General features: G+C 35.5%; 1 protein-coding gene across 1 annotated transcript; it reads left to right on the top strand.

Annotated features, from left to right (window-relative positions):
* The first annotated feature begins 915 nt into the window (after window positions 1–915).
* Window positions 916–9502, top strand: LOC104899215 (multiple organellar RNA editing factor 2, chloroplastic). The gene is made up of 4 exons (XM_010686366.3): window positions 916–1443; window positions 2372–2469; window positions 2555–2620; window positions 9011–9502. Exons 1-4 carry the CDS (start codon window positions 1013–1015, stop codon window positions 9151–9153), a joined length of 738 nt encoding a protein of 245 aa, XP_010684668.1. The 5' UTR covers window positions 916–1012; the 3' UTR covers window positions 9154–9502.
* Window positions 9503–14276: the final 4774 nt, after the last annotated feature.

Here is a 14276-nt window from a genome sequence, read left to right as displayed (position 1 = left end):
AATTGGTGATCATCTGACTTCCCTTTCTAATTGACCAGACTCACGAGATGTGTGCTGGACGATTGAAGTATTTGGCTAAACTAGTTACAAGCAAAAACAACAACTTGACAAATGTCATAAAATTTAGCAGTGTTGATTCAAGTTGTGCTTCATAGCATATAATTTTGACAATGCATCGACACAAAGTGTTCGTTATGTAATCCTGGAATAAGTGTTGGTAGCATTTTCCATTTTTTATGATATAAAAATATAATATTGAAAAATTTTATATTCAATGTATGTGATTGTTGGAGTACTCAACTGTCTTGAGGTTTATACACATAAATCGCTATCTCAAGTAGTGGTTTATATATATAAACCGCTACCCTGAGTAGCAGTTTACCTGGGCAAAATGTTGCAAGCACATATCAAACTCTGGAGTTGGGAATTTCAGTAAACCTTGGGAATTTCAGTAAACCGCTACTTGAAGTAGCGGTTTATAAAAATAAAAAATAAAAAAATTCATATTAACCGCTACTTCAAGTAGCGGTTTTACTTAAGTAGAAAAAAAATTCCCGCGTGCCGTCCTACGTGGACGGTACGCAGGGATTTTTTTTTTTTGGACATATTTCTGGAATTAAAACCCACTTTTGCATTATTCAAGGAAAAAATTCAAAAATATGTCACTTCTGAAAATATAACTTGTTTATGGAGTTCCTATTGGTGGAGAAAGAAATAACATAGCCTACATACCAAAAATTAGTGGCGAGTTCAAAGGTTTCCTTAGGAAAACACTAAAGTGACATCGTCGGTCCAAAATCCAAAAATAGTCATCAAAACGGGCCAAACCCAAATAGACCCACAAATCTCCCATCACACAAATTCAGTATCAAATAATCAAAATATTACCCATTACCCGGTCAAAAACATCCTCAGTAAAATTATCCTCAACAAAACCCCCCAACAAAACCCTCATTGCATTTCCTTCCCTATTTTTCACTCTCTCTCTCTCTCTCCTCCAAAGTCCATAACCATGGCTTCCACCGCAACTCGTTCTCTTCTGTTCTCTCTCCGACCAACCCATACTCAGTCACTTTCTCTCTCCTCATTTAGACGCCTCCTCTCCTCTACCCCTTCCATCACTTTCCCTCCTCCAGTCTCCGCCTTCGCGCGCCCCGCTCGCCCCACCTCCTTCATCTCTCACTCGGTCCGAGTCGCCTCGGCCGCTTCGACTCGGTTTGGTTCCATTCGTTGCCGGGTCAACCGGTCCGGACCTTACTCGCCCCTAAACAACTCTTCCGGGTCTAACTTTAGCGACCGGCCTCCCTCGGAAATCGCGCCTTTGTTTCCCGGGTGCGACTACGAGCATTGGTTGATTGTTATGGATAAGCCTGGTGGTGAAGGCGCTAACAAGCAGCAGATGATTGATTGTTATATTCAAACCCTCGCTAAGGTTCTTGGAAGGTATCTTTTACTTACTCCTACCTTATCTTTCAGTTCCTATTATTATTTTTATTTTATTTTGCGCGTATTAGTGAAAGTTCATAATACTCCCTCTGTTTTATATTACTCTCTCCGCCCCAAAATATATTTCCCATTTCTTTTTTTTTACGGTAATTTATGTAAGTAGAATCTAGGAGAATAGTAAATATTTTTTGTTTATTTAAATAAATGTTGTATGGAAAAAGATGACTTTAGGAGAGAGAATGGGGAATAATTGGTGAAAGAGCATTAATTGTAACATTTTGGTTGAATAAACAAAGGAAAAAACAAAATTCAAGAAGCAAATAAATGATTGGACACGGTTTTTCGAGACAAATTATGGAAAAATGTGTAACTAAATATAGAAATGGGAACTATATTTTGGGACACCCAAAATGAAAATGGGAACTATATTTTGCGATGGCGGGAGTATAAGGCATATAAACTACTTCTACTTACTATATAGTGAGGATTTTGTTAGTTTTACTCTTTTAGTTATATCAAATGTTGTATTGGTAATATCAAATAACCTAGAATCTTATCATGATAGTATGTAGATGCAATTAAATTCACATTGCTATTGTAGAATGTTTTATATATTGAAACAAATTCTTTTAGCTGAAATCCCTTATAATTTGAAACGGATGGAGTATATAATTAAAGATATTAATGGTTAGAGTTGTGGATTAACAAGTGTGTAAGTCAAACTAATGCAATTTTTAGGATATAGAAAAAATGTTATTTTTGTAATGGATTTTTTCTTTTTGTTTATGGATGTGCTTGTTTTGGGATTTTGTTTTATTTTGTGTTTTTATGTATGTGGATAGAATAGTAAAAGTGTTTAATTTGTTCATGGATTTGGTGGTTATCTTTTGTTTAAGTAATGTTGTGTGATTGTGTGATGATTCAGTGAAGAAGAAGCAACGAAGAAAATTTACAATGTTTCTTGTGAGAGGTACTTTGGGTTTGGTTGTGAAGTTGATGAAGAAACTGCCAATAAAATGGAAGGTGTGTGGCTGTGATATAATTTCTTGTTTAATTGTCAACTATCGTAATTGTGTTACCTTTAATTGTTTGATGCTTTTTGTTGTAGGTCTGCCTGGGGTCTTATTTGTGCTTCCTGATTCTTATGTTGATGCTGAGAACAAAGATTATGGAGGTAAATAGCTGATGTGCTTGCCTTAATGTGTTTTAGCATTTCAATGTAGTTGGAATGCTTTTTTTTTAATATTTGTGTTGAGGTTCAAATTAAGCGAAAATGTTAGAGGTTGAATATTGCGATCGTTGGGACCAAGATAGACGTCATGTCCATACATGGAGTCGTGCCCTTTTGTCCATGAATACATGCCTTGTTAGCTCAACAATTTTCTTAGGGAGCATGTGTAGATTTAGTAATTGTCCATTTTCATAGTAAATTTCATGTGTAGGTTTGTCTGAAGCTCTGACGGCTCGTTTGGTAGTCGTTAATGAATTGCGGTAATGGAAATGAATTTTAAGTGTAATTTTATTATAGAAGGACCCTTAAAATCTCCATGGGGAGGCATTTTTTCTCTATGGTCAAGCAATCTCACCCCAAAACTTGTGTTTTTGTCTTTGAGGGGAAGCAGTTTTCATTACCACTCATTACCACCTACAAGGTGGTATTGGATGGGATTGAAAATTCAAGAAAGAAAGTGGACACTTTAGGATAAATTAGCATTAAATTCATTCCCATTACCACCATTATGACCAACTACCAAAAGGACCGTGAGTACTTTCATAGTTTCATCTGAACACCTTTCGTTGTAGAGCCGCATTTATGTTAGTTCTTTGACTTTGATGATAGTATGCCAAGAGGGGTCTCAGTCTCAGACACATGAGCAGAGTGAGCGACCGCTCAGGCCCCCTAATCTTAAGGGGCCCCACCTATATATTTCTATGAGTTTATTAGATGGAAAAAAGTTTCACATTTGTTATTCCAAAATTTTTGCCCCTAATCGATGTACTCTATAATTTTACATATCATAGCTTATTTTAGTTTTATGTTTGGCATATCCTTACTATGTTGTTATATCTAAGGTGTCTCCTTCCTGAAAATGAAACTAACATTGAAGTATAAACAAGCTGATAATTTTTTCAACTATTTTGAATGAAAAAAATTATTTAGTTATTGAAAAAATGGGATTCTGGATCCTTTTTATATATCCCTATAGGGCGGGCATAGGGCCCATGCTTAATGCCTTGCTGAAGGTCTCAAAATTGTTCGAGACAATTCTGATTATTCCCACTTTCGTTTTCACACAATTCATGGTGAAGTTTTTAACATCGATAGTTCGTGTAGCTATAGCATACTAGATGAGTTTTGAAGTGCACAACCTTGCCATGATAAGCATTGTAATCTGCAGGAATGATGTATAAGTTAACTTAGCTATAAATTTGATGTGAATTTGAAGGCTATCTTTGAGTTCTTAATTAAAAGAATGCATCTTGAATGAATCTTGAACTAAGAAAGCAATTCTTGATCACTATTTAAGGATTATGGTCGAGTTCTTTAACGCTTAGTCACACGTTTTTATGTTTGATGAATAAGTAACTAAGTAACAAGGATATGGAACTATCAAATCCTAACCAATGTTTGATAATAATTAGGGTTGCATTCAGTGCTAAAGCTTTGGATTCTCACCTAAAACGTTAATTCCACAAGGAATAGGTTAAACTCAAACAACAACTCTACCTTTATTCATGATAATAGTCGAATTATATAAAGCATACAAGAGTCCTAACTCTAATGCAACTAACAAGCTTAAAGATAAAGCACAAACCAAACAAGATAAACATCCTAGCTCACACTTAAACACACGTCTATATTAAAAGATAAACCAAGAAGACTCCTACCAAGACTCAATGACAAAGGAATTAGACTCCTAATAGGATTCCTTCATCACTCAAACACCTAAACTATAGAGTTATAAAGCCATTAAAATAATAGTCTCCTAATAGAACTAGGAAACTACATAAAGTGTCCTAACAGAACTAGGTCTTGTCACCAAAATGCTACTCATCCACGCATCATACTCCCCTTGTAGGAAAAAACTTGTCCTCAAGTTTAGTCTTTGAAACATGGAATTAAGTCACACGAAGGAAACGTTGCACATATGCCATCTCCTAACAATACTTTGAACGTCTCATAACTAACTTTCTCAACAACATCAAAGGGACCTTCATCAACAGGTTCTCCATGCTTGTGACTCTCGTGAAGTCTTTGAGTTGTAAGTGATAACCAAACCTTGTCCCCTACATCCAGCTTGGTACCCTTGCGTAATTGCAACAATTGTTGTCGATGCTTCTTCTTGTTGCTTGCGGTTTCTAACACTTCACTATGGCACAAACATAAACACACACGATCCCCGTCTTGTTTTCCCTTGCCTTTGTCTTGCTTGGCAGCATGTCGTTTTGTGGCAATGGTTCGAGTACCAAACACCTAGTACCCAAGAGCACCGAATACTCATTTGTCTTCCCATTATAAAGCACAAATCGATCACTTTGCCATGGCCTCCCAAGTAGTGAAGAACATGCTGTCATAGGTATGACATCACACCATATCTCATCATGATACTCACCAACCTTGAAATTACCCAGGCTTGCTTTCTCACCCACACGCCACCTTCATCATTCAACCAATTTAGCTTGTAAGTATTAGGGTGCTTTCTTGTAGGCAATTGCAGCTTATCCACCATAGTTAAGGAACAAGCATTTCTACATGATCCAGTGTCAATGATAAAGGAACAAGCTTGATCCTTTAATAAGCAAGTTGAGTGAAAAAGATTTTGCCTTTGAGCATCTTCTTGCTCATCTTCAAGTTCAGCCAACAAGGACCTCCTTAACACCAACACTTCATGAGCCTTCTCCGGACTATACTTGGCTTGGTTACTCCAAAACTCATCACTAGCCATATCAAAAATGTCGTCTTGTGATGCCATGTTGTGTTCTTGTTCTCCCTCATTTGCCTTGTTTTGCACCAAGAAGTTGTAGTACTCTTCCCTTGACACTATGGTACAATTAGGGCAATTTCGAGCCTCATGTCCCAACATTTGGCACTTGAAACACACGTTTTTTCATGGCTGGTTCCTTGGACGTTCCAAGAGTGGGTGGTCCTTTCAATGCATCCATGACGTCTTGGACAGTAGTCTTTGCACCCACGGATTCCTTAGACGAACTAACTGGTTCACTCTCGTTCCTAAGGGACTTGAACGCACCAAAAGACAATCATTTATGATGCCTTTCCAATTTGCACGCTAAAGAACACACCTCATCAAACGTAGTGAGGGGTTGCAACTCCATATAATTACGCAAGTTCTTGCTCAAACCAAGCACAAACTTTGCAATGCTTTGCTCCGCTTGATCTCTACAATCACAAGCTATGTAGAGGCGCTCAAATTTCTTAATATACTTCTCAACAGCCATGGAACCTTGTTTGAGAGAGTTCAATTTCAAGAACAACTCTTGTTTGTGGTTTTGTGGCACAAACCTCTTCTTCATCTTAGTCTTCAATTGACATGAGAGTCACGTCTAGATTGAAGAGAATCAAACCAAAGTGATGCATACCTTGCAAGCTTAAGGGTAGCATAAGAAAAACGAGCACGTTCATCAAGATGCTTGTGGTTGAAAAGTCGATCTACCCTCCTCTCCCAATCCAAATATGCCTTGGCATCTTCATCACCACTAAAGAAAGGAAGGTTCGAGAGTTTTAGGTCATCTTCTCTCCTTCGGTTGTTCACACTATGAGTAGAAGTATCACTCCTAATACTCCTCAATTGAAGCATGTCACGCCCCATCTCCATCATGCTTGCTTGTACTTGTGCTTGCATCTCCATAAAATCCGCAAGTTTCTTTGCTAGGGCCGTGATAGTCTCCATGTTTTCCATCATCTTTTACGAGTGAAACCCCTCAAAATCCAATAAAATTCCGTGATGATCCAGCAGCCACACCAAATGATATGAATTTGAAGGCTATCTTCGAGTTCTTGATTAAAATAATGAATCTTGAATGAATCTTGAATGAATCTTGAACCAAGAAAGCAATTCTTGATCACTATTTAAGGGTTATGGTCGAGTTCTTTAACACTTAATAACACGTTTTTATGTTTGATGAATAAGTAACAAGGATATGGAACTATCAAATCCTAACCAAGGTTTGATAATAACTAGGGTTGCATTCACTGCTAAAGTTTTGAATTCTCTCGTAAAACGTTAATTCCACAAGGAATAGGTTAAATTCAAAACAACAACTCTACCTTTATTCATGATAATAGTCGAACTATATAAAGCATACAAGAGTCCTAACCTATGTTACCTGGACTCAGCTAGGAGTGTCGGATATGGGTACGGATCCGAGTATTAGGTACGACAATTCCAAAAAATCAGGGTACGGGGACTCTGTTCGAAATATGGACACGGGTACAGGTACGGGAAAATAATATTTTATAATATAAAATTTTATAATTAATATGCTAATTTATATTTCATAATTGTCTATTTATAATATATTAATTTAATAGAACAACTTAGCCATAGGCTAAGAAGAAAAAATAATGTTTTAAGAAAAGAAAGTAGAGCAGAAGGAAAAGGGGAGAAGGAAAATAAAAAAAGAAAAAAGAAAAGAAAAGGGACGATGTCACGTGTGGACTTGTGACAAAAAGAAAAAGAAAAAGAAAAGATGAAGACTCAAGAGACAGAACAGAACACGAAGAGAGAGAAGAAGAGAAGGAAGAAGAGTGAAGACTCAAGAGACAAACTTATCGGTGAGTTCGAAGCTCCGACGGCGAGTTTGAAGCTCTAGTCGTCGAGTCAAGGTGAGTTATTACCTTTTCCTCTTCTCCTCTTCTTCTTTTCTTCTCTTCTCCTCTTCGAACTCTAGGGTTTGGGAATCTAGGGTTTAGAGCCGCCGTGTCCGAGTGAACCTTGCCGGATCCGACACGTATTTCGTACCGGTGTCGGTGTCGTGTCGTACCGACACCGGTATATGGCAAAATTTGCCGAGTCCGGGTAACGGAGGTCCTAACTCTACTAACAAGCTTAAAGATAAAGCACAAACGAAGCAAGATAAACATCCTAGCTCACGCCTAAACACATGCCTATATTAAAAGATAAACCAAGAAGACTCCTACCAAGACTCAATGACAAAGGAATTAGACTCCTAAATGTAATAGGATTCCTTCATCACTCAAACACCTAAAATATAAAGTTACAAAGCAATTAAAATACATTGTCTCCTAACAGAACTATGAAACTACACAAAGTGTCCTAACAGAACTAGGACTTGTCACCAAAATGCTACTCATCTCTGCTGAAGCTTTAAATTCTTTGTTCTGCATGGATTTCATGATGTTCATTGCATGTTATATTCATTGGTCTTTGAAAGGAATGAAATTGGGCAGTTCTGTGTTTTGATTTTTAATAATGCTTCACGATGCATCCATATTGACCTACAGGTTCTCTTTATCTATTTTACGTTGGCGTCTGTGAATTATTGCATAGCTGGTTTGACTTCCACTATATGATTGTAAAACTTCTATGACTATCCCAGCTTGGTGGTTCATAGGCAAACAATGTATGGGGTTATTTTAATTCTACCACTTGGGAATGAGCACTTTGTAGGTTGTTTCAATATCTTATGTACAGGATTAACAAACTATTATATATTTTGTTGGATTTAATCAGTGTAGTTTGTTGCCTGCAAATCAGAAGAGATCTATTTGGATTTTTTCACATTGGTGCCACTGCCATTTGCTGCCTTTTGGTGATCCTTCATAGCAATATGGTAGCTTTTGTGTTATAGTCTTTGCCTTATGGGGTTATATTGATGCGCACCACTTAGGAATGGCAATGAACATGTTTTTAACTGCAGTTTTTAGTTACTTGTGTTGAGTAATAAAGAGAATCATGCTTGTTGCTTCCTATGTACTTTCAGTTTTAGGCTCCATTTGTTTGAATGGAGAACACTTTCAATGGAGAATGTTATTTATGGAAAAAAATTCAAAGGAAAAGACAATTGTGGAGTAGTTTTCCTTTGTTTAGTTCTTCTCATGAAAAGTTAGAGGGGGAAGAAATAATGTAAATAAAAGGGGAGGATGGATGAGAGGAAGTTGAAGACTCGGGAGAATGATTTTTCACCATTTGAAAAATTGTTTTCCACGCTTTACAGACCAAATAGAGGAATATGAAAAAATTACTATTATGAGAAATTGTTTCTGCCCGACCAAACTTTCTCTGACTTTTAACTTGTGAGACTAATCAGTATGGTTTGTGCTTTGTGATGTCATTAAGATGTGTTTTAGTCGTGCCATGTGGAAAGAAATGCGACATGGTCCCAGTGTTTCAGTAATAGGATTAAACATGAAATCAGAGAAGTACCAATCACTTGCTTCACCCGCGCTCCATCAGTCATAGTTGAATAGGATTACTGTTAGAAATCTAATCATAAATTGCTTTTTGTCTGACATCTGATATAGACCTTCTGGCAATAGTATATTAAGAAGAATACTGATATGCTTTCGTGTTATTGTCTGCAGCGGAGCTCTTTGTCAATGGTGAAATTGTCCAGAGGTCTCCAGAAAGGCAAAGGAGAGTGGAACCAGTGCCTCAAAGGAATCAAGACAGACCTAGATATAATGATAGGACTCGGTATCAAAGGAGGAGGGAAAATATGAGGTGAAGAAAATAAAATTTTGCTGTCTAGTTAACTGAATTGTGAACTGAAGAAGACTTGTGCTGGCTAATAACCGGGTTGTATTCAAGTTATGTGTTTGACAAGGTTATGTATGCTTGCAATCTATCTGTAATTGCGGTGCTGAGCTAGGTTCATTATAGTCTCTTTAATTGCAGTATTGTGCCTATGCTCATAAGTAGTGTTCTTTATGGCTCTCCGCTTGGGACCTCTACTTGGTGTGGAATTCAGACTTATCTTTTACTGCTTAGCTTACAATTGTTAAGGACTTCTGTATAAAGTATTTTCCAGGCTATTAGTTACAATATTATTATTATTATTATTATTATTATTATTATTGGTGGTCTAGAGATGTTACTACACATGAAGTACCTTCTTACAATGTCCAAAAAGTACGGTCATAAATGTTACTACTAAAATTAAATAATGAACTGCATTCTAATCACCTGGGTAGTAGGCACCAAAACAAATGCATTTCATGTATACTGGATAAACTCTGAGCTAGTTATATTTTAAGTGTTGTGAGTACACTTGTACTTCTTTACATTCAATTCATGAACAAGAAAATGTCTGGAGTCAAGAGATATCTTTTCTATTTTCATATAATTTTCATAAATTGATTGAAATCCCTGCAAAACTAAAATATATTAGTATGACCTTGTCAAAATGAAAAAAAAAATACTAGAATGACATTGGTCATGATTTACTTAAAAGCATAGTATAAAATAGGTTTTCTATCAATTTAAATTATTATCTTGACATAGCATAACCAATGTACTGTACTTTTTCTTTATATATTTATTTTACTAAGAGGTTAAGAAGCCACAGACTCTATTAATGAATCTTCATCTTAGACACAGTAAAATGAACCTCGTTACTTTTGTCCCTTTTGGCCCCTTCATCTACCCACCCACCCACCTAAAAAACAAGATATACCTTGGGCAATATTTTAACCGTAAACATCACCATTTGTTAAGAAAAGTGGACTATTAATATATACATGTTATACCTTGGGCAATATATATACCTTGGGCGGTGTTATTTGTGAGCAGAATGTCGGAAGTGTCTGAAAATAAAAAATATTGGGAAGTAGAGTTATGGGAAGACGAAGATATAGAAGTTTTAATATATACATGTTATATACATGCCAAAATATCTTAGCAAGATAACATTATTTTGCTAATGTTTGCATCTTCAAAGCTAGCTTCACCTGCATTTATTTGTCCATACTATATACGCGCATAAAACTATGAAGCCAAGTGTTAAGATGTTACAAAAGCTCTGGAATTTTCAAGTATTCAGAGATGTACTGGTCATCGACATTGCTATGTCTTTAAAGTTTCAACAAGTTGCTTCCTTGATGTTAGAGACAGACACAACATTGAACTTTAGAATTGAGGGCTCACTTCTGTTGCGTTTTACGAGAAATATGTATTGTTTTTTGTCCACTAGTATGTCATAAGAGGAGATATCAAAATCTGCATCCTGTAAGTGGAAGAATATGGTAAGTTGGTTAAGTGGTGGAAATGTGGAATTATGTTAGGGAATAACAAAGTTCAAAGGCGAAACTAATTTATCATGCATTCTTATATTATTATGAACTATATTTTCTGTAACTAAAAAGTAGAAACAAACAGGAACTATGTTTTGACATGGAAATAATTAAAGAGGTCATACCTCATCTTGTTTTTTTTATCAAGGAGATTGGGTTAAGCATGAAAACTTTTCCAGCATATTTTCCGTAAATTGTGGCCGTCAATGTTCCAGAAGTATCCTCGAGTTCAATTTGAAAGCAACACCTGTTATGTTTATGTGAAATATGTATAGAATTATTTTTTTTGTAAGTGTATTTTATGGATTTTTTTTTCTTGTAAATTAAGAATATATGGGTTCTACAATACTGGTTTTTCCACAGTAAACACATGGATAACTTGTCAAATATTCAGCATCTATGCCTTTGCGGCAATTGTTGCAGCTCATATACCAGAGTTTTTGATTTGCACTTTTAATGGAGGGGAATGCTGGGATTTTGAATGTTGCAGCCTGAGGACAAATTATGTAGTTCTTTAGTCATTATTATTTTTCTAGAGGAGTTTTGGGTATATAAGGAGTGATCTGGAGACTTGGGGATTCTGCTAATATGTGAAATCTCCATTGTTTTTCCCTGAAATTTTTTGTCTGATTTTATTTCCTTCAACATTTCTTCATTTTGCAAGATCCTAAGAAGGATAAGTGATAGATAATTGCGTTAATGTTGTCATAAGATTGGTGAGTTTGTATTTTCAAAAAAAATAGGAAATTGTATTTTACCATGTATGGAGAGCAGTTGGTTCAGTAACATCTGGGTTTATAAGAAATGATGATGAGGACTTTGTTGAAAGAGACAGATCTTTGGTTAAGTACAAAAGGAGGAAGAAATATTTGTTAATTAAATATAGATCCTTAATTGAGTAAAGATGATAATATATTAGTCATACCATTATACGATACGATTTTCAATCGCATGTCCACTTCTACAATTCATTTGCGATAGCTGCACCTTCATTATCTTTAAAGGGCACCCACATGGTTAACATGATTGGTTTTTTCATATTATAATAGTGTCACATATAGTAGTGTATGCATTAAGTGGGGAAATATGCATGCATTTTAAGGATATTTTGAAGATATAAAGAAAGGAGCTTACTCGTGGTTTATGAGGACAAACTCTTGTACTGTTGATGGTCCACTGTTGGTGTTGATGGTTTTTGTTTTAAGTATGTCCAGCATCACACCCAAAATATTTGAAATTTTACCAATTATTTAAGACAAGAATAATACATTCGAAATTGGGAAGGAGAAAAGTAAAAGTATAACTTACCAACTTGAGAAAGGGAATCAACATATTTGGAAAGATCGCCAAAGGGAACCAAATTGAAAGAAGGTGTTATTTTTGAGGATTCCTCGTCGTCGGTAAGCTCAATAATAGGGGTTTTTGCATTCATTATCCATTGATAAACATGAGGCACAATACGGTGTTTATGTTCAATGGGTTTCACAATTGCATTTGAGATTTGATACTTATGTAGAAGTTTAAGAGTGTTCGTAAACAACTCGACATCAGCACCAAAAATCACAGCTTGAACTTTTGTACCCTTGAAAATGAAAGAAAAAAGTGTGTTGGATAAAACATTCAAGTATTATATTTATAAATTGTACTGTGTTGCTCTTACCTCTTTATCTGCAAAAACAAGTCTTTGGAAATGTTTTGATGTGTTTGTTGAGTAACGTGAGTTAAGACTTTTCTATTACTTGCACCTTTGTTGCTCAATGCTTCTTTGTATGATGAGTTACCTCTTTATAGGTAGATATTGCTTCGGCATCTTAATAGTCTGCATGGAAATAGAAAATATTACGAGTGTAATAGTTATTGCAACTATTTATGTATAAATTAGAGAAGGGAACTAACCTTTTGAAATCATCAAGTGCATAAACTTATGTAGGAAATCAAACAGAAAGGGGAATAAGACATAAAATTGATGTTTAATATTTCTCTAGGTACATAAAAAGAGAATCTAGTTTACTAAGAAATATTGTTGTTTAAATATTATTGGTTGTAACATATACATAGAACACTTGTTAATTTTTTGCACTTTCAGTTAGTATTTCCTTGTAGATAAAATTTTTTGTGTAATAGTCAGTTGTTTCAGTTGAATGGGGTTTAATTACAATTTTAACGACTTTTGCAGTCTTAGCTCTTGATAATGCTACGTATAGTTGTCCATGTGAGAAAACTGGTTGGGGTAAATATATCCCGACTTTAAGAGTTTGACCTTGAGCTTTATTAATAGACATAGCAAAACACAAGCGTATTGGGAATTGTGTTATTCTAAAAGGTATGAGAAACTTATCACTTTTGGAAGGTTGTAAGGAATGCTTGGTATGAACCCTTTTTTACCACGATGATACCCAACAACAATTTCAGCATCAATTACATTTTTATCTAAGCGACGACATATTAAACGCGCGCCGTTGCAAAGACCTTTTGAGGGGTCTATGTTTCTTAGCAAGATTACAGGACAATTAGGTTTTAATATAAGGGTGTGAGGAGGTAGACCATTTAATGTCAAACTATTTAAAAAGTCTTCATGATGTTCTTGTGCTATTGGATCAATAGTTTTATCGAAGCTATGATATATTATAGCATTTCCTGGAAATATCTCTATGAGAATTTTATTTATATCATCTACGGATTGATTTTTAGGAGTTAGAATGGCATGATTTGTAATAACATTTGGATCTATTGCAACCATGTTTAGATTTGGGAAAACACTCTTTATTAGCGTATTTAGAGAAGTTGTCTAGTCAATATACGGAACAATCATTGAATGTGAAAGTTTGACCATGTCATTTATTGTTTGTGGTTCGGTTCCATTTCCTATTCTTAAAAGGACTTCACAAAATTGATCCAGGATCAAATTTTGTACGCATATGTTCACATAATTTGATCTTTTGTAATGTGGGCCAAATTTTAGATCTTACTAAACTTGCATCAATTTATTCTTCTCTTCTTTTTTTTTGGAATGACGGGTAAAACTTGTCAAAAATCACCACCAAATACAATGACTTTACCACCAAAAGGTAGATTAGTTTCCATGATATCTTTTAGCATTTTATCAACTACTTCAATAGCTTGCCTTTTGGGCGTAGAAGCCTCATCCCATATAATTAATTTCGCAGCTCTGAGAAGCTTTGGGATATTGCTTTGTTTGCTTATATCACAAGTTGTTGTGTTATCGTTGTCAAGTGGCAATTTAAATCGCGAATGACAAGTTCTTGCCACAGGCATATTTGATGCAGCAATTCCAGATGTTGCTAATGCTAAAGCTATAAAATGTTGTGATCGGAAAGTAGCTAATAGGGAAGTATATAGATAAGTTTTTCCTGTTCCTCCCGGGCCATCGATAAAGAAGGCTCCAGGTTGGTTGGATAGTACTTTTGCCATTATGTTGTCATATGCATATTTTTGTTCTTTATTTAGTTTGGACACCGAAAGCATATCTTCTTCAGACACTATGATATTTGTTTCATCTTCTAATTCTTTACTTTTTTTTTTTTTCAGATTTTCTTGT

Source organism: Beta vulgaris, chromosome 7, assembly GCF_026745355.1.
Source record: "Beta vulgaris subsp. vulgaris cultivar EL10 chromosome 7, EL10.2, whole genome shotgun sequence".
Taxonomy (NCBI): Eukaryota; Viridiplantae; Streptophyta; class Magnoliopsida; order Caryophyllales; family Amaranthaceae; genus Beta; species Beta vulgaris.
This window is presented reverse-complemented; position numbering and strand designations above follow the sequence as displayed.